General features: G+C 40.1%; 2 protein-coding genes across 4 annotated transcripts; both read left to right on the forward strand.

Moving 5' to 3' along the window:
• The first annotated feature begins 5,104 nt into the window (after positions 1-5,104).
• Positions 5,105-11,539, forward strand: LOC109952517 (uncharacterized). Its single transcript, XM_020587638.1, has 11 exons — positions 5,105-5,304; positions 5,471-5,545; positions 7,101-7,166; positions 7,314-7,376; positions 7,829-7,864; positions 7,973-8,026; positions 9,297-10,286; positions 10,421-10,522; positions 10,628-10,720; positions 10,877-10,939; positions 11,465-11,539. The coding sequence occupies exons 1-11, from the start codon at positions 5,284-5,286 to the stop codon at positions 11,537-11,539; spliced, it is 1,638 nt and encodes a 545-aa protein (XP_020443294.1). The 5' UTR covers positions 5,105-5,283.
• A 73-nt stretch (positions 11,540-11,612) lies between these two features.
• Positions 11,613-19,604, forward strand: LOC109952513 (uncharacterized). 3 transcript variants are annotated; one of them, XM_020587631.1, is made up of 23 exons: positions 11,613-11,629; positions 11,703-11,759; positions 11,853-11,903; positions 11,979-12,041; positions 12,467-12,538; positions 12,614-12,742; positions 12,890-12,928; positions 13,028-13,087; positions 13,326-13,391; positions 13,480-13,533; positions 13,612-13,656; positions 14,391-14,486; positions 14,583-14,630; positions 14,728-14,826; positions 14,922-14,996; positions 15,110-15,202; positions 15,280-15,324; positions 15,418-15,492; positions 17,236-17,304; positions 17,424-17,463; positions 17,565-17,619; positions 17,709-18,054; positions 18,206-19,604. In XM_020587631.1, exons 4-23 carry the CDS (start codon positions 12,015-12,017, stop codon positions 18,608-18,610), a joined length of 1,938 nt encoding a protein of 645 aa, XP_020443287.1. In that variant the 5' UTR covers positions 11,613-11,629; positions 11,703-11,759; positions 11,853-11,903; positions 11,979-12,014; the 3' UTR covers positions 18,611-19,604. The 3 variants fall into 3 exon arrangements, with proteins under 3 accessions (XP_020443287.1, XP_020443288.1, XP_020443289.1); XM_020587632.1 differs by having other exon boundaries at positions 15,283-15,324; XM_020587633.1 differs by having other exon boundaries at positions 12,635-12,742.
• Positions 19,605-19,816: the final 212 nt, after the last annotated feature.

Consider the following 19,816-nt stretch of genomic DNA (forward strand, 5'->3'; position numbering starts at 1 on the left):
TGCAGTTTTTTCAGGGTCCAGATTCTTTCTGAGGTCCATGACCACACCTTTAGCAAGAATACCTGTGTCCTCAGCTATTTGAAGAATGGCAAACTCATTGATGCCTTTGACATTTGTTATGTTTTCAAGCACAACTTCATGAAAGAGATATTTTGGCCCCACAGTTATCTCTGTGCCAATCTTACTGTACCGATTAGCAGTGGCCCATATGAATGCCAAGAGTGGATTGAGATGTTGCAAAGCAGGCATATCACTGCTTAAATAGACCACATGGAGACCTTTATCTAGCATCAAGGAATCCACTTCATCCACAATTGCACACTGGAATGTCCTTTGTCCAAATATGTCCTTCTTGTGAAAGTGCTGCCTGAGCCAGTCTCCAGCAAACTGTTCCACAGTACCATAAACAACTTGACACTGATAGCACTTATTTAAGTCGTTGTCTTGTTTGTTGGTGTTGCAGCTGACAGTGATGTTCAAAGCTTTGTAAAATTTGCTCCATTCCCTGGAATCTCTCTCAGCAAGAACTGATGAGCTGGTCATGATATCTACTTTTTCTCCTTTCAAAGCTCGAAAAGTTGCAAACATTTCCACGATACATGACTTTCCCTCTCCGGTGCCAACCTGGATTAATCGCCCTGTATTGGATAGAGCCATGAGACACCAGCTCACCATCTGCGTCAGCCGTGGTGTGAAGTAATCCTTTTGTGCTGCCCTGCAGAGACACAGCAAGGCTTTTTTCAGGTCAATCCATTGTGATCCATCATTATTTAAAGTAAGCCCTTTGTTAAGATCATTAACAACTGATGATACAATATCTCTAATTGCTTCTAAAAGCGTTTCATCAATTTGGTTTAGTTTTTGTTGGCGGATTTCCTCAAGAATTTCATCCAGTTGCTTTCCTCTGTCATCGGCTAAATATTTCTTGATATTTTCATCTGTTACAGTCTCGTCTTGGAGAAGGTCAGTAAGTGTCTTTTCAGTTTGATATCTCCAGCTTGAAGTGATATAATTAATCTCAATACAATGCAACATGCCTAACATCCATGGGACAAGATGTGAGCTGTCAATTGCTGTTGAATGAAATCGTTTCAGAAGGGCATCAAACAATTTGACAGCATCGGTTGGGCTCCATTTGATATTTGTAACCAGTCCTTGCAGCTTTTGGAGAAGGAGATTTTCCTCATCATTTGGAGACAAACTCTGAGCAATGAGTAAACGTGTGACTCTTTCAAGTGGTGTGTCAAATTCATCCATTTTACTGAAGAACTGTCAAATCTGGTCAAAACAGAAATGGAAAAATTTGTGTTTTGACATTTCTTGAAACGAATACACAATTTCTAATGGCTAAAGTTCAGGAATAGTGCAGCCATTAAAAGGTAATATTGATGGATGTGTTATGTCTACAGCACAAATTTGTGGTAATTTATAACTATCAAGTTTAGTTAAAATGCCTTTTTTATATGTTTTATTTTATATTTTTATTCTCTCCACTATACAGTCTTGTTACTGACAATCGGATATTAACAAATATACATGAAAACACAGGTGTTATAACTGATCATTATATTATGTAGAGTAATTGTTGTTATTAATTCCTTTAATGTGTTATAATAGAATGATACTCACCTGTTAACCTGTTAAAGATGAGAGGGCATGTATAGTTGTATGACACCTAAGATGACCTGTAAACAAAGCATTTGATATGTTCTTTTATTTGTTTTTGTTTCATTCTCTACCTGGGCACCGCCCTGTGGGAATGTCCTGCTGTACTTTTTGTTTCATTTTTAATGGACTGGACTTCTTGTTATCTACATGACTTATTATAAATACACATACTGTATCACTTTGTATTTACCTGCAATGCAAATACTTTGCACACTGATTAGAGGTATTTATCCAGTTAGTTGAGAGACCTTCAGATCACATATTTAAGTTTTCTTTTTAAATTAATTTGAATAGAAATATGATTAGTTGACAGACAAATGCACATACTAAAAAAGAGGTAATCAGTATGAAATATATAATAGAATATTATAAAATACTCAAACTAGTTCAAGATGACTGAAACCCATGTTTTTAGATACAGCATTATTGTATTACCTGAAAATGGTCCAAGGTAGGGTGCAGTATCTTCCTGTACTGGGAGTTAAAACACTCCACAAGAGATTGATCTGTGTGTAATGGTTGTCTGAGCCAGTCGGAAACTTTTAACTTCCACCTTTTCTTGCTGCTCTCCTCCCTTTGGTACATGTGATAACCATAAATAGAAAATGCCAAAAGCCACACCAGGCCTTGGCAAACATGATTGTTGATTACAACGAAATTCCCCTATGGTTCCACTGTTATTTTTCCTTTCACTGTCATGACTTCTTGATAGCACAGTACGAAGGTGGTGATCTGTGAAGTCTGGTGCCTTGTGCAAACTTGGTATGACAACAGATCATTGTGAGCCACATTTGATATTTACTTGTGAATGCTTTTAGTTACCTTTTGGCCAGACTTTGTTTTGTACAGGCTACAGCAAAGTTTGTGACACAAATCACTCCAAAAATCTTCTAGATTATTTAAATTTAAGAGGTTTCCTGTTTTCCAAATTGCTAAAATATTCTTTCATTATCTTATGGCAAAGCAATATAAAATGAGCTAAAACTATTGAGTTTACACTTTTGAGGCTGAGCTTTGGATTCTATTGCTGGAAACAGATTTGATCATGAACTACAAAATCTGTTACAGATCCAGAAATAACAGATTCTCACAGAGTCGTGATTAACAGTCTTTAAAAAGCTTCTGCCTCCTGCTGGACAAATAATGTTACAACTAGGGGTGTGACGATACACTTGACTCACAAGATGAGATGATACATGAGACTGGGTTCATAAGAACAAGATGAAATGATATTTAACACTATTTTTGAAGCAATCTTAAATAACAAAATATACGACTGGAAAATGGTGCTTTATTCTACTGAAAGTCACAAAATGCAAAACAATGCAGGTGCATTTTGAAATGTTTTAACAAATCATCTTAAAGAATGTCACTTCATTTCTACTTTCTGAATCATCATATGCAGTAAAAGACAACAATCTGCAAGCACTGCAAAAGATTTTGCCACAAACTCAGCTGACTGGCTTCTGTCCTGTATGATTTCACACAAGTCCCTTCAGACCTTACAACTGTGCATGAGCTATGCATGAGTTTCTAACTTCTAACTGAAGCTGTGAACCCCTTTCCACAGAGTGAATATAAAGAAGCGGCGGGGGCATCCTTTATGCTAATTTCACCCTCACCCTCCGTCATGCTATATGCTGATATCACGAGACAGTTTTTCACTTTGACAATAAACATCATCACGTTTTAATATCGTGAGATCTTGTGGCATGAGATCTCGTCACACCCCCAGTTACACACATGTCCAGTCAACAGCTGTGGAAAACATTTTAAAACTGTTTGCATGGGACTCTTACGATACAATAGATAGCTATTGTATATGATGAATAAAGCAAGGTTTCTTTGCAGCTATCACTTTGAGGACTCTCTAAAGAAAATCTGTCTCTCACCTTCCAGAGCTGTAGGCTTGTCTACATTCCTACTAGTTATGTAACAAATGCTTTACACAAGAAGTGCTTAATGCACTGTCATGGTTACAATAATAAATATGTCCTTAAGGTTATAAAACTATTTTAGCCACACACACACACACACACACACACACACACAAACCTTTGTTAGCTTTATTCACAAAAACTCTCCTGTCTTCTTTTTTAAAGCAATATTTACTCACTTTCACTGCATTGCCGGACTGTAGTCCCCACTTCTATCTTCATTTTACTTAAATACATTTGAAAATGCATTTCACTCTTAAAAGAAAAGCTTCAAATGCATGTTTTAAACTGGTTTTATGACACCTATGAATTGTTTTTAAGTTTGAGAGTGCAAAACCAGTATCATGTAATGTAAACTACAGACTCAGTTTATTCACGTTCATCAGAAAAACCTGTTGACAGAAAAGGCCTGGAGGCTAAAAGAATAGCATAGCTATTTTTAACATGCAACCTGGGCTGGGTAGCTGAAAATAATTCTTGATGCTTTACTGTGATAAAAGATTTTATCTATTATCTGTTTTATCTATTATGAAACAGAATGTTTTGCTGTGTTTGTTTTCATGTGACTTGTTAGATGTTTTAGAGGAAAACACTGCAGAGCTTCCTTATTTGTCAACACACCTGGACTGCACCGCCCGGTTGAGCTGGGTGAGGACAACCGGTCGGTTTGCATTGAGAAGAAGAAAATAAGGGGCAAAAGTAACCTCTCAAACCAGTACAACTAGCAAGAGACTGGAAGTATTGAGGCTTTTCCTTCAAAATAAGAGTGCATAGTGTACCATTTTGAACCAGCCTGGCACCTGGTGGATGACTCCATCATCTACCTCTTACACAGAGCTCTTTCCTCACCTGGAGAAGCCTGGGAGCACTCAGAGAATTGTGTTCTCAGAAGCCGGGGCTTCTGAGGGACACGCTGGAACACATAGGGGTGAACCTCTATTGCTCAAAGGTTGGTGGTTTGAATCCTGGCTTCTCCGGTCCATGTGTCAAAGTGACCTTGGGCAAGATACTAAACCAAAAATTGCTCCTGGTGGCTGTGCCATTAGTGTGAGTTTGTGCAAAAAGTGTGAATGGAAAACATTGTAAAGCACTTTGAGTGTGCTTAATTACTTAGAAAAGAGCTATTCAAGTTCATTTATCATAGACCATCCCTGATGGTGAGGTAAGCCTTCCTCAGGCATGAGACTCTGACAGCACTGGGTTTTAGTTTAGCTGTTTTAATTGATAAGTTTTAAATCTGGGAAATATATGAATGCCCTGTACATCCTGGTTTTATTTACCTAAAATTTGTGGGGGGATTTTCTGGAGTTCTACACCGAATCTCTGCACTGAAGACAATTATGAGGGTCAAATAAATAACCTATAGGAAGTGCTAATAAATGTTGAATGCACTGATAAATGAAGTTAATGGATATGTTAGAGACCTGTGTAATTTAAGCCAAACAGTTAGGAGACTGCAAAAAAAAAAGCCTTTATTTTGAAAATTTCTCGTTTAGGCGTTTCCCGCGACTGATTTGACACAGGTGCGTCCAAGTGACAGCAGGTGAGTCGTGACAATAACCAGAACGGCCCAGCTTAACCTAAGAAGAAGATAAGCTGATGCGCTTTAACGCATCTATGGAAAAATCCTCTGGTCTAAGTTTGCAAACACTCAAATATTAAAGCAGCTTTACCGACCATGAATGGAGATGTAATCACAGTAAGTCTTGAATTGTTTCAATTAGTTCCGAGTGAACAGTTTGTGATTGATGCGAGCTAATTGTGGTGTTTCAACCGAAGAAAAGTGAGTTGTAAGCCTGATTACAGTTTTTGAGAGTTGTCTGTGAGGTTGTATTCGTCTCCTTTTTCTAATTAATGCTTATTAGGGGAACGGTGTGGAGGGGGACGATCATGCAGAGAGTGCAGCAACAGCCAACACTGCATCTGGGGAAAGAAGATCAGTGAGTATTGCAAATTTGGTCTGTGTTATTAAATGTGCCAGTTAATTTACGCGAGCACTGTTACTTCACTACATTTCAGAGGAAAATATCTACATATTAATGCACTGTATGCTGTTTATCTGGCAGCTGCAATTAGCAGTTTTCAGATTGATTTTATTTTAAGACCCCCTGCAAAACTCTGCAAGAAAAAAAACCCTTAATCACATTTCAGCTGTGTCTGAATTGTTTGTGCCTCCTTGCAAATTTCTCATGATTTAATTTCAGTAACCATTCATATGATCCAGGGTTCCACATAAAGTAAGCTAAGAGAACAATGCAAAAACTTAAACGGATTTGTCTATCAATTTTTTTTTATTTTAAATCTCACGATCCCTCCGATTTGTCTCTGGAGGACTGGACACCTAGGTGAGGAATAGCTGGACTTAACAAGCTAAATGTGTACAGGGTATGTAAAATTAGTTCCACCTCAGGCAGCTGCAACAGAAAAATGCTGCTTAATAATCAAGTAGTGGTATCAGTCAAAGTACTTTTAACACTTTAAAGTTGGTTGATAGTACATCTGTACTTTTAGCTTTGTGAATGCAGGACTTGTAACTGAGCATTTTACTTTGTATTGGTGGTTGAGTCACTAAACCTCCAGTACAGTTTGAGTCTGAGTTGCCAAACAATAGGCTCAGTTGAATCCTTTTTGTCTGAGTCATTGATGTTTACGTTAAATACAACTGACAGGGCTCTCACCATTTTAAACAGAATTTTCCTATTGTGTGTGTGTGTGTGTGTGTGTGAGACCAAACACACACACAATACTTAGAAGTGAACAGAGCAAAGTGTTTTGGAGGAGTGCATGCTTCAGTGGAAGAGTGAAGGATGCAGCATGGTGTGGGGGAACATGTTTTAATATCTTAACAGTATTAATTGTTATGGCCTATACATAACAAGTCCTTTTCTTCAACTTTTGAGTAACGCAGTCAATTCTCGAGTCACCTGAAAATCTGGACTTGTCTAAGTCCTTGTTTCAAGTACTACAACACTTTTAAGTGAAGGTTTTGAGTTTCTTCCATCACTCCTGTGTGTTGGAATGGAAAAACGAGTTGGTCTTCCCTAAAACTCGTCCTCCTACCGTTTCCCTTGTTTCACAATTTAACATTGTCATCAAACAGACAAACAACCTAATCAGTTAAGGACGTGTGGGACAGTGCATTGCGTTTCCCTGTACTGCTGGCACGGTGTTTGTTAGCGTGAGTGGCTGACACGTATTCATGGTGATGTCAGCTGTTCTCACGGCCATGTCTGTGACTGATGGATGTTTTTCCATGACTACATAGTTTGCTATTATCATGCAACACTTCTGATTTGGCTTTGACATATTTTTGGCAAGCGACAAAATTTTAATTAGCATTTATTTTATTTATTTTTTTAATTATAATCCAAATATTTAAGCCACACCTTAAACAATCGATTTTTTTTTTGTTTGCTTTTTTAAGACTATTGACAACTAAGAAAAGTGAGACGCTAATGATTGTCTTCATTTTTTTTTTTTTCTTTCTCTGTACAGAGTATTGGGACACTACAAACTATGCTGAAGAAAGTTTCCCAAAGTCCTTTCCATAATCAATACAAGGTGAGTGGCTACACACACTTGCGGTATAGAACTCTAAACACCCAGTAATCCTGTGGAGGAATCATGTTTGACTTCTACCCCTTGTACAATCCTCACAACATATTTTAAAAAATGTTATGCTGAAGCATTTTTTTTTTTCTCTCTCAGACTCTTGTTTCGTCATCCTCTGACTCCAGTGGATTATCTGTGAATGAGTCTCAAACCACACAGGTTAGCAGTCACTCTTAACAGCAGTTTTCAGCTCGGTGTATATGACAGGGCAGGTTGGGAATCCTCGTCAAAGACCAACACGTCACCTGCATGTTACCGAGTGCATTTTAAAGATGCTCCCAGTTGTGTTGTAACAGCACACATAGCAATTGTTGCAGGAAAATGGCATAAAATGGGTGAAAAAGCTGGTGTGAGAGTTTCATGCTTCACTCCATAAAATATGGCTTTAGAGTAACTGACCTTTGGTCTGGTCTACCGGAGTTTTGCCTTATGAAATGGATCATTTTTAATTGGTAGCTTGCAGCGTGTGTTGGATCATAACACCCAATGGTGTTAAGATAGAGGATAGGCTACGTTCTTCAGCACAGGTGTACACACCCTTTCTTTTGTTTTGTTGTACACAATGCCAGCTGCTCAACAAGTAACATTTGTGCTATGTCACGGTCTTTCAGAACAGAGTGCAGGAGTCGCTCTATTCAAGCCCTCAGGTATGTTTTTAGATGCTGGCTTGACTCTGTTGGAGCAATCTCTCAACAGCCCGGGTGACTTACATAACCTATTCCACTTCTGTTTCTTTTTTTCTCCCCCTTTATCAGAATGGAGTCGATGGGGATTTGACCAGAAGGAACCCTTTTTATGCGTATTATTTGGTATGTCTGTACAGAGAATTGTTTTGATCACAACAGAGCTTCAGATAAATTCCCCACTCTGGGGCGGTCTTGTATTCCCTCCTTCAAGCTCGGGTCCTCTACCAGAGGCCTGGGAGCTTGAGGGTCCTGCGTAGCCGACCACTGCTACCCAGCCACTTGCTACAACACAATGGAAAATAAGAGAGTGCTGCGCTCTAATTTTCACCGAGACTTGGCTTTCAGACAAAATCCTAGAATCCGTCGTTTAGCTACTGAGTCACTCTGTGAACCAAGGGGACCGGACTGCAATCTCCAGTAAGGCCAAAGGGGGAGGTGTGTTTGTGTTTATCAACAACTTGTGGTGTGGAGATATATGGACTCTTCATAAGCACTTGTAACCGGCAGGTTGGCCACGCCTATACCGCCCCGTGAGCAATTTGCTGGGATGATTATGGATATAAATACCACCCCTGGAGAAGCTGTTGTGATAAGCAATTTCTGTGCTGGTTGCCGCTGTGATTGTTTTGAAGTGAATCTTCCTCTGTTGATCTGTGTCCTGCTTTCCCTTTGAGATTGTTTGGGGATTACCGCATGCTCTACAGGGGTGATAATTGTAAGCGTGATCCTGCAGAAGTTGGCGTCCATCGCACATGTGTTAGGGTGACGTGCAGCCAAGGAGTGATGGCCACTGCTGCTTTGCTCTGCCTTGTTCGCTTTGCTTTGCTTATTTTTGTCTTGTGTGCTTTTATGTTAAGAAGCTTACTCGGCATTATATTTCCTGTTCATTGTATAGTACTCAAGTTTTATGGTGTATGAGCTGTATATAAATGGTTTGAGGTGCAGGGAGGCAAGACCCTCCTATGTTTGGACTGGTCTGGTATGGATTGATTGTTGTGATGTTTGTTTATGGGTTTTTTTTTCTAACCTGTAGACCTCTGACCATTTCCTATTCCTGTTGTGCACTGTATTTCTTGAGTGGGGAGTAACTTCTTCTTAACCATAGTATTTTAGCTTTTGGGGTTAGGCCTTTTTTTAAACATTGTTCCACTGTTAAAGATTTATTTGAGTCACTAAAGTTATTTTTGTGGACAAACCCAATGTCTGTGTGTTTGCAGACTTATCTGTGTGTGGTATCCCAGTACTTGCAGAGTTTGTATGAATTTTATCCCTCCTGTTTCAAGAGGTCATTCTTTGGGAGCTACTAAAACTTATTAGTGTCTGGGTTGCATAGACCTGTATATTGGCCCGGTCACAAAAGCTTGTCACATGTCCCTGTGATTTTGTGTTGTAGGAATCGGGCAGCAAACGTTGTGTAAAGCAGGATGAAAGGAAAGAAACTTCAGAGGAAGCACACCTCCACGTCCCTCCGCCTGAATTCCAAAGCTCACCTCTGGAGCTTCAACCTGAAATCAATACTGCAGAAAATGGAGACGAGCTTTCTAGATCTCAGAAGGACCCGTTCCAGACCTATGCCCACAACCGTATGCAAAACATCCTCCAGACATCCACAGTGGGCCAGAACACCTCTGCCAATGGTTATTTTCACAATGTAACCCTGAACTCACCAGAACTATTTAAGGCAAATCCAGCTCAACCACAGAACCTAGGTGACAACCTGCAGTCAAAAAACTCTGACCCCTTTAAGGCTGAAGTGGGGGATCTTTTACAAAAAAGAGAGGATTTACTCTGTGCTAAACCTATTAAGGAGGGGGATGTCTTTCATAAATCCTCCAGTAGTTTTGTGGACAAACAAGATCTCTCTCCTGAAGAGAAGCTTTTTGGCATGTCTTCTATTAAAAATCTAGATGTATTTTCACCTTCATCAACAAATCCAGTCGATCCATTCCCAAATCCAATTAGAAGGGATTTATTCCAAGACATCTCTAGTTTGGATGACCCGTTTAGTACTACTCCTAAACAATATGACCCTTTCCAAGATGTTTCAAAAGGGACTCCAGACATCTTGCAACCATTTCCCTTGAAGACTAACAGCAGGGATGTTTTTGCAAGAACTCCCAACGCTGCAGCCTCTAAGGCCACACACTCTGCACTTACAGTCCACAGTCCATCGGAAATGAAGTTGGACATGTCATCGCCTTCAGATCTTTTCCAGGCAACACCATCTCTTCCAGCCATCCAACCAGAGTCCTTCAACATGCCAGATGATGTTGTTTTGACGACCCCTAAGGGAACCAAACATAATATTCTTCAGCCGACTCCCTTTGTTCGGGCCCGGAATCTGGCGATGTCGCCTCACCACTCTCCAACTGAAATGTCTCACGTATGTAACAGGCGGCATTTGATGTGTACAGACATTTTTAGTGCAGTACAGGGCATCCAACCAAAATATTGCTTTAAAACATTCTCTGATCATTAAGACATGCATTTCTTAACTGGGATCAATCAAACTTGCAGGTGCCAACCTTCAAACGTCCACCAAAGCCGCTTCCTCGCTCTAGACCACCAAAGATGGAAATGTCACCAACCCTAGAAAAGCCACCAACACCAGCAAAGCTTGTATACCAATAAGACAATTTAGAATATTTATATTGAACTCAAATATTCTTCCTACCATATATGCTGTACTATTGATGATCTTTCCATTTTTTGAACTGTGGTTAGGTTGTATCTGAGCCACCAGTACCGAAAACATCTCCAAAACTAGTCCCCAGACTGCCCCCAAAACCGGTGATTCATCGCAAACCCAAAACTCCGGTACGCTGCCTGCTGCTTGATTTTTAACTTAACTTGAGCAAGAATTTGTTCAGATTGTACTGTACATATCTAATGACAAAAGGTTGTATTGAAAGTGTGTTGGATACACTGTGGATAGGAAAGGGTTATTCAGCGATCATATTTTCTCTTTTGCAGGACAATAAACCAGTGGAACCTGATAACTATGTCGTTTTTGAGGACATCCTGCTTCTTGGGCAGGTAAGTTTTAATAAAAGGGTGGGAAAGTGATTTTGACTACTAATAAGAAAACAATTAACACACCAGAGACTAAAAGGGAGGATAGAGATGGAGAGACGGCACTGAAAGATGGGAGTCTCCAAAGTGTATTATTTCCAATAATATGGACGTGTTAAGTTGTTTTGCTGTTTAGGGTGCTGCAGAAGATGGGACCTTGGAAACAAATGGTTTCTTCCCATTGTTAAATGTCAAGGCACTCTGCTGGTTAGATAATGAGATTCTCAGAACTGACATAAGAGGAGATGGTGTGTCCAGTGTGAAAACCAGACATCCTCATGGAAGCATGAATGTACTCGGTAAATTCAGTGGCCATTAGTGTGGTCTATATCATACGGACACGTCTGCTTGATGGCGGCAAAATAAAAATGTAAACACAAGTGGCTATCAATGTTGCTATGGCAAAAGATGAACATACTGTATTATAAAACATTTTGGGAGAAATGCAGAGCTCTGTTTAAAAGGCTGTTCTATTAAAATCCAAAACAGGAACAGTGTGTGGAAGACTGGCCTGAGGACAGTCCTGAGCTGAGCCCTCACTTCAAACCAGTAAGAATCTATTGACAAAATGTAATGAACTAAATAGGCTGGAATACTAACTCTGCCCCCCCCCCCCCCCCCCCCCCCCCCGGACTGCGGCGAGAGTCAACAAAGGTAGGAGATGGTTCATTTTTCTAGTTTGCATTTTCTTTTCAGTACATAAGAGAAACTAAAGACTTTCTCTTAGAGAGCAGAATCTGGAGGAAGTGGTGAGGATCAGGATGCTTCTGGAAGTCTGAGAAAGGTAATATGTGACAGTCTTAACTCTGCTCTGTGGTTGTCAATATCTTCTTGCATGTAGCTTCACCTCGAATTATACTACAACCTTTTCTTACAGAAAAAGGAGAGGAAATCAAGACTGTCCCTGCCCTCCTTAAGAGGCTCAAAGGTAAATGAATTGCTGCAAAATAGCAGCTTCCCTGCTTTGGTTGTGTTTGCCATTGTAATGATTTTTACTTTGTAGGTTAAGTTTCCTGATGACACAAAGGGGAGGATCGGTATGCTTCCCAGTCGTACATTATCAAAGGTAACAGTCACCTTTTTGTTTTGTTATGGTGAGATACAATGCAAATGAACATAGAGGGAGAAGAACGAAAGATAAACTTCTGGTTCTACCTCTAATGCCAGGAGGCCGGTCAAAGAAATACTTGAAATAAGTTTAGCAGAGGCATGTCTAACTGAATGGTTACGTTGTGGTGCACAGTGCGTGTGTGACATTAGCAGCTTGAGTCCAGCCATTGACATTTATTGCAGATCCGTCTCTGGTTGCCTGTCTGCCCCTCTATGACTTGGACTAAAGGCAAAAATGTGGCTGAAACAGTAGTTGGCTTTTGTGATGGGGAGTTTATCAAACATTCTAGTTTGGATAAATTATGCCCTGCTTGCTATAGTGTAAACCCTATTCAAATGATCCAGAAGTAAAATTGGCTCAAATTTATTACTGTCTTTCAGGAGTATTTTTCAGAAACAAACCTGTCAACAGGAGACAGTGAAGATGGAGAACAGAATGGGATGGAGTACCAAGTAATGTAACTTTTTTTTTTTTTTTTTAAACACGGTGTGTTGTAATGTATTCATGTAACATTATTAAACCAGCAGTGGTTTAACTTCTGTGACCAGAAAAAAACAGTGAAAACTAAAGTCAACCAACTGCTTAGAAAAACATCCACTTCTTCTCCTGTGCTCGAGAAAAAGCACATGAATGGACACTTACCTCAGGAGTCAAAGGTAAGTTATCTGAAGGACAAGTGTGTGGTTTTGTGGAAGGACACTGATTCAGATTGTCCTTATCGTCTTTTAATTTGCCACAATAGTGTCATCCAAGCCTATCGTTGCCACAGCATTAATGGCTCTTTCTGTGTAATGCTCCTGTAGGATGATGGCATCAAGAAAAACTCCATGCAACGGTCAGAGGTAAAGTTATCTGCAGTCCAACTCTGAAGACAGAAAACCATTCCATAAGAGAGATGTCAGTTTTCAAAATTGGTAAAAATAATGGTGTTTCATGTTCAGGAGGGGACTGTGTTGGATAATACCACTGGTGAAGAGGAAGGGGTATCCACACATGGAGAGGTTGACAGCCATTATCTTGTATATGTTTTATCTTTAAAAAGTGTGTACCGTGATTGAAAACATGGCAATAGTCATGACCGCTCAGCCTAAAGTGACTAATGTGGAGCTGCTGGTTTTGAATGAAGTGTTTTGAGTCTTAAATCGAAGAGCATTGTGTGAGTTTTGGAGCATTTAAATGGAGAATTTTGAATGCTCTGACATGTATTGATTTGGGAAACCTAAACCTTTCTCTCTTCAGAAGGGAAAAAAGAAGATGAAAATCGGGTTTGTGCCACACAGGGGATTCACCATCACATTAGAAAAGGTGTCACACCCCTACTGTGCTCTATAGTTCTTCATTTCACAGCATATGTTTATACCTTGTGAATACCTCATATTAAAATTCTCTCCAGAATGATGATAAACTGAAGGGGGTGCAGGGGTCTAGACCTCGAGTGAGTTCAAAGGTAGGACTACATCAATTTCAGTATGATCTGTGTGTTTGCAGTGTAACATTTAAACTTTTTTTTTTTTTTTTGCCTCAGGAGCTGCAAGATGAAGTTTTCAGCCCGTCCATTAAGAAGTCACAGGTAAGTCACTGTCTGTTTAAATGTTATATAAGTATACAAATTCATTTCCTCATTGTCTGATATGATGGTGAATGGTCTGTTTCCTGTGGATCATTTTTGGAGATGGCTTTTTTTTTTTTTTTTAAGTTGGTGTTACCAATTTGATATTGCTTTTATTTGGAATTATTATGGGCAACATGGTAGTTAGCTGTTGCTTCAAACCGAGAAGGTTCTGTGTTCCTGCGGCCTGGGCTCGTTCTGTGTAGAGTTTGCATGCTCACCGTTGCCTGCGTGGATTTTCTCTGGGTACTCCGGCTTCCTCCCACAGTCCAGAGACATGCAGCTTAGGTCGATTTGTGACTCTAAGTTGCCCGTTGGAGTGAGCGAGTGTGGTTGTATGTCTACATGTCCACCTCTTGCCCAGTGTCAGCTGGGATTGGCTGACATTGGGGCCCCCCCCGCAACCCTGTTCAGGAATAAGTGGCATAGATAATGGATGGATGGAATTCCTAGCTTATGGCTACTTTTTGCGTTTTGAAACAGAAAACATGAATTGACCGCACCTGTTAACTTGCTGTGGCTCAAACATTTTCTTTTGTTTTACCCCAAAAAAGTGATTTAGATATTTTAAACTCTGAACATTGTGTAGCTCTCTATGCAGCAGTGTTTTTACTGTACCGGTATGATTTTGGATGTGAATGTGTTGCATTTACCTACTCTGTAGCAAGAGTAACTGTTTTGAATATGTTATTCAGGCTGCTGTCATGGACGTTGAGCACATGGAGAAAGCACACGGTCTTTCCTCTCCTGGACTAAATGGAGATATTTATGGAGTGGAAGACTGCAAACCTGTAATTTTCTCTTTAATACTTTTTTTTTTTTAACCTTTTGTTCCCTATGCTTTCACTTATTGAGTTTTTTTTTTTTCTTCTCCCCTTCATCAATAGAAGAAGCAAGGAAAGCTGAAACTGCCACGCTTTCGTCATAGCTCTCAGGTAAATGTGGCAGTTTTTTTTTTGTTTTTTTTTTCATGCAGTGGAAATGGTAGATCTGTTCAATTAAGTGGTTTGTTTGTTTTGGTTTTATAAAAAGGAGTACATGCTGGATCGCTCCAGTCCTCAGAACAAGAAAAAGAGCTTCTCAGTGGAAGAGTTAAATGATGAACTAACCTGGATGGAGGATGGCAAACTGGTATTTTAATACCAAAACCAGTGTTTTGTAACAATTGTTTCCTTTAACTTTGTGGTGGGGATGAAACTGTCATTTTTGCTTGTTTCTTTAATTAGAAAAAACCCAAACACAAAGGTCCCAGTAAATGTAACTCCAAGACCATCTACAATACAGCTGGACAGAGTGAACAGGCAGGATTCAGCCACCACCTACCACTGCAGACATCCTATGTTTGTTGGTTTAATGCACATCTCAGTTGAACTGTTCTGTAGTTTTGGCCTCATTTTGTATTCTGTTTTGACAGGATGGGTTTGAGGATGAACTTGCAGGAAAAGAGGTCATGAGTCCTGCAGAGATGTATGACACAGAAGATGATGAAGCAGATACCTGCAAACCGGTATTCTTGTCATCATGATGTCCACATTTGCTGCTGCTTTTTCAGATAAAAAAAAAAAGTCAACTTTTTTTTTTTAGCAGACAAAGTCTTCAAAACCCAAAGGCATCAAACACAAAACAAAGGTGGGTGCATGGTCTAATTCCTGGCTACAGGGAGAGATTTTGCTCCTATTGCTGTCCAGTTGTTTAAAAATGAAATGATCTCTGTCCTGCCAGAGCAAAGCTGCGCTTCTAGAGGTTGAAGATTCACCAGGGGCTACGTCTAGTGACTACCTGTCTGAGGCTGCTAAGGTTGGCTGACATCTTTCAAAGTGGAAAAACTTTTGCAACATATCTGAATTCCATCTGAGCTTTCCTGACTACAACTTGGCGTTAAATGTGGTTTGTTCAGTCAGTGATACCAATCAGACTGGAATGTCTGACTGTTTAGTTTCAAATGATCCAGTTTCCATTGTTTATCTAACCCCTCAATGTTTACTTCACTTAAACCTTCAACCGAATAACTCGTGATGTAGCAAAACACCATTTACTTTGATGAATTTGACTAACATACCTTGTTTTTGGTCTCAGATTTTCTAGTGAGTGGGCCCTGACTTGGAAAGTTACTTGTTGGCTCAGCTTTAGAATCAGAATCGGCTTTATTGGCCAGGTGTGTCAAACACAGGAGGAAACAACCTTGTACTGCTCTGTATGCATTTACTCCCTGTTTATGTACAGTACGTTACTTTTTGAGATGCCGTTGAGCTTTGGGTGGCACTGTCAACCAATTGGGTTTAAATAGGAAATTCACTGTTCTCAACAGTCCCTATGCAGAACCTATTTATAGGAGCACTCTGATTTCAGCTCATTAGTAAAACTATTTTGACTTGTGCTGCATGAGCTGTAGACCCTGTACTTCCCTTAAACATCACCTAGCATAACCTCCGGGGTTTGTTTTTATTTTTCTCCCACAGTTTTCTCTGTTTAGAGCAGGGAGGGGCTGCTCCTCTCCCACACATGCACTCAGCAGTGTGTTCACACACGTTGCTTATAATCCTAATGCTTGCGGTGTAAAGATGTGGCTATTTAACCAATCTCTGCTCTGCACATGGCCTTGGTACTTGATTTTAGTACTACCTCCTGAGGTGTGCTGAAGTTTTGATCCCAGAATGCACCTCCAAAGCAGGTGCACCATAGTGGAAGCAAACGCAGAACCCAAGACAAGTGGTACTCTGTGTGACATGTTTTGGTAGGCTCCTATAATGGGAAACACCCCACTACTTAACTTCGTCACTTGATCCTGATAGGAGACATTCCTTTGATGTGGCTGGGTTGGTTGAGCAGCATAGTGTACATACAGACAATACCATGCCAAAAACACACAGTAGACCATAGAAAAAGCTTAAAATATACAAAGGCCTTAAACTGTCAGCACAGGGTTTTCAGATGGGTCTGAGGCTTCAGATTGATTATTTTTGGGTGGTAGTATTTAAAGGAAATTCATACTTAACGTTTAATGAACGAATTGGCTTAAAGTAACTTGCCTAATTCAGGATGTTTACATGAGTTCCTATTCCTTTACATGGAAAATGAGGTACATTAATTTACCTCTGTTACCATTCACAAGAAATACTCACCAGCAAAGTTGTAGCTTACTTCCTGTATTCTTTGCTAACCTTATCGATGGCTGTAACTACCATCTTGAGTTGACAGTACAGAGAAATATCCAATCAGCTGTGTGATTTTTAGCTTGGCGATGCTGCCAATCACATTCATCCAAACACTTGTTTGACAGGTGACTCATGTTGGCAGCTTGCATTTCATTTTGAGGTCAAGTCACCTCTGTTATTTGGTGCATATAACTCACTTTATGTTCATTTTGATTTGTCACCTTTTTACTTTCATTTAGCTTAGGCAGTCCCCAAAAACGCCACGCCGAAGCCTTTCTATGGCAATACAAACCCTTCCACCTTTTGATGACTGGCACATATGTAGCACAGACCTACTGACATATTCACTGGCTTGTTTGTTGCATCCATCCTTCCCTTCACACAGGCAGAGTGGCTGGCTGCTCAGAGAGATGAACGTACCATTGCTGGTTTGGAGGATGAAGATGAGGATGGGGTTAGTTTCTTTTAACAGTGACTATGCATACACACATTCTATGTCGCAAACATCCATTTCCATTTTTAACAGTGTGATGCTCAAATGTGAACCATAATGTTTTTTTGTTTTGGTCACAGGATACTGACAGTTTGATGGAATGGTGGTACACTGTGGAACGTGAGTTACAATGAGTACAAGACAACTCAAACTAAGCAATAAAAACACTTGGTGGGGTTTTTTTTTTTTAAATCAACATCTCTTGCTTGATTGCATTTCAGAATGGGATGAGGTACCATCAGACGATGAGGACATCATAAACAAGGATGAGTCAAAGTACATTTGCTTATCTAAATTTGGGGGCTGTAAAATGGTTGATTTGGTACTGTGATAACTTTTTGCTTTGGTTTTCAAATCAATTCTAGGTCATTCACCATCTTGGCGGACAAAGTTCAACGCGGCCTGTGCGTCTTCAACAAAGTCTTCACAGAGCGAGCTGAGGTCCTCTGGCAGTCCATCATCACACTCAACACTGTTGCCGATGACATCAATGACTTCCACCACAAGGCCAGGATTGCCGGCATTACAGGCGGCACCACCACAGCTGTGGGTGGTGCAACAGCCATTGCTGGTTTGGCTTTGGCACCCTTCACCTTTGGTGCCTCTCTTGTAGTTACAGCTGTTGGTGTGGGTGTGGCAGCAGCTGGTGGAATTGCTTCAGCCTCAGCAGCCATTTCAGATAACGTTAACAACATGAATGACCGGAAGAAGGTAAGCTGGCAGTTTGTCTCCTTCAAATTCTGTTCACATGCAGTTAATTTGCAGTAGCTATATTGATGTGCAACAGTCAGAGCTGCAGCAAGTTGTAGCCCTACCCCCCAGTGTTTAACCCAAGACCACAATCTTCCCTCTCCTTCTGTAGGTGGAGACAGTGCTGAGGGAATATGAGGTTAACCTGCTGGACATCGGTAAGATCCTTCACTTTGTGAATCAGGGCTTGTACAAACTCCGTGGCCATCCTTTCCTCAGGTCTGGCACCCAACACTACTCTGAGGACTGGGAAATCCGTAAGGCCGTGCAGATGATCGGCTTAGTCGACTTGTCAGTGATGCGAGGGACAGAAGCGACAGACCAGGCTGTAGCCTCGATCCAAGGGCTCTTCAAAGGCATGGACAGGTACTTCATCAAGGACACCCGGGAACTAAAGAAAGGCTGCAAGAAAGAGATAGTGGGTCAAATAAAGGCGGTGGCAAGTGTGCTTAATGATGCGGTGATGGAGCTCAATGGCATCAGAGAGGAGATACAGGAAGCTATTGGACAGGTATGATGATCAAGAACACTGATCAAAGAACACCAGCACGCTCTGCTGGCTTGATGAGGGAACTGTCAGACATTTAAAGGCGCATGTTTTAACATCTCTGAGCAGCAGACTTATAAGAAACACACCAATCTCAAACAGTCCTGCAAAAACTAAGTGAATCTTATAGCGGTTATTGTGTTTTGGGGATATTTTTTTTGTTTTCTTTTTTTCTCTTCAGAGACGACTTGACCTCAAAGTAACCAGAGTATATGGAGGATTATTTATTTTATGATTAACACACACAGGGCCTGGTCAAAGTAACTAGAACATGGACGCCTTTCTTTGAACACTGTATGGATTGTTTTGTGGGTAAAGGGTTTAAATGTGTATCGAACTATAGTTTTGGTGGTCAACAGGTAGCTTAATTTTAACCTTAAATTTCTCTTTTTGGTCTATACTTACAATGGGAGAATGGCAGAACCTTGCAAATGCATTCCATTTCAGTATTACCACAGCACACAACAAAATGTATATGTATTTTTGTATGACTATTGTATAGTTTTTTTTTTGTTGTTAGCATTTCCATATTAAATATTTTTGCAAAAGCTTTTGTATCACTGGCTTCTGCCTACTGGTGAACTTTTTTTTTTTTAAATGCATGTCATGTAAAATTATTGCACAAACTACTGGCTGTCATTTGTTTGAAAGGTTTGAAATTTTGTGCACATGTATGGCGATTTAGCTTAATGCTGAATGCACGTTATTGTTCCCCATAGTTTTTCAGCAAAAATCTGGAGGCGCTTTTGGTTATGTACTGTATATGTGTTTGTGCATGTCTGTGTAAATACTGTTATAGTCAACCTTAAAGAATTTTAAAGTGTGTGTGTGTGTGTGTGTGTGCGTGCCTCTAATCTGTTCACAACAGAACATTATATTGTGAACCTTCTAAAATAGTGTGCTCTGCTTGGTCTCAGACTGTCAGTACATCTTCCTGCATCATTTTAAACTTATTGTACATGTAAAGTTAATGTACAATCTGTTCACAACAGAACATTTTGTGAACCTTCTAAAATAGTGTGCTTTGCTTGGTCTCAGACTGTCAGTGCGTCTTCCTGCATAATTTTAAACTTATTGTACATGTAAAGTTAATGTATGTATATTCAGATATTTTACTGAATCAGCAATTAAAGATATGAAATGTAAAGTGCAAAAATGTAATGAGGCTATGCAATA

This window comes from Monopterus albus, unplaced genomic scaffold, assembly GCF_001952655.1.
Source record: "Monopterus albus unplaced genomic scaffold, M_albus_1.0 scaffold468.1, whole genome shotgun sequence".
NCBI classification, from domain to species: domain Eukaryota; kingdom Metazoa; phylum Chordata; class Actinopteri; order Synbranchiformes; family Synbranchidae; genus Monopterus; species Monopterus albus.

What these genes read in the sequence shown, in the direction of transcription:
- LOC109952517 (XM_020587638.1), top strand. Translation starts at nt 5,284, where the DNA reads ATGAATGGAGATGTAATCACA. An exon ending in CATCTGGGGAAAGAAGATCA is followed by an intron (nt 5,546 to 7,100) that starts GTGAGTATTGCA and finishes TTCTCTGTACAG; the next exon opens with AGTATTGGGACACTACAAAC. An exon ending in CTTTCCATAATCAATACAAG is followed by an intron (nt 7,167 to 7,313) that starts GTGAGTGGCTAC and finishes TTTCTCTCTCAG; the next exon opens with ACTCTTGTTTCGTCATCCTC.
- LOC109952513 (XM_020587631.1), top strand. Translation starts at nt 12,015, where the DNA reads ATGCTTCCCAGTCGTACATTATCAAAG. An exon ending in ACTCCATGCAACGGTCAGAG is followed by an intron (nt 12,929 to 13,027) that starts GTAAAGTTATCT and finishes TTTCATGTTCAG; the next exon opens with GAGGGGACTGTGTTGGATAA. An exon ending in GACCTCGAGTGAGTTCAAAG is followed by an intron (nt 13,534 to 13,611) that starts GTAGGACTACAT and finishes TTTTTGCCTCAG; the next exon opens with GAGCTGCAAGATGAAGTTTT.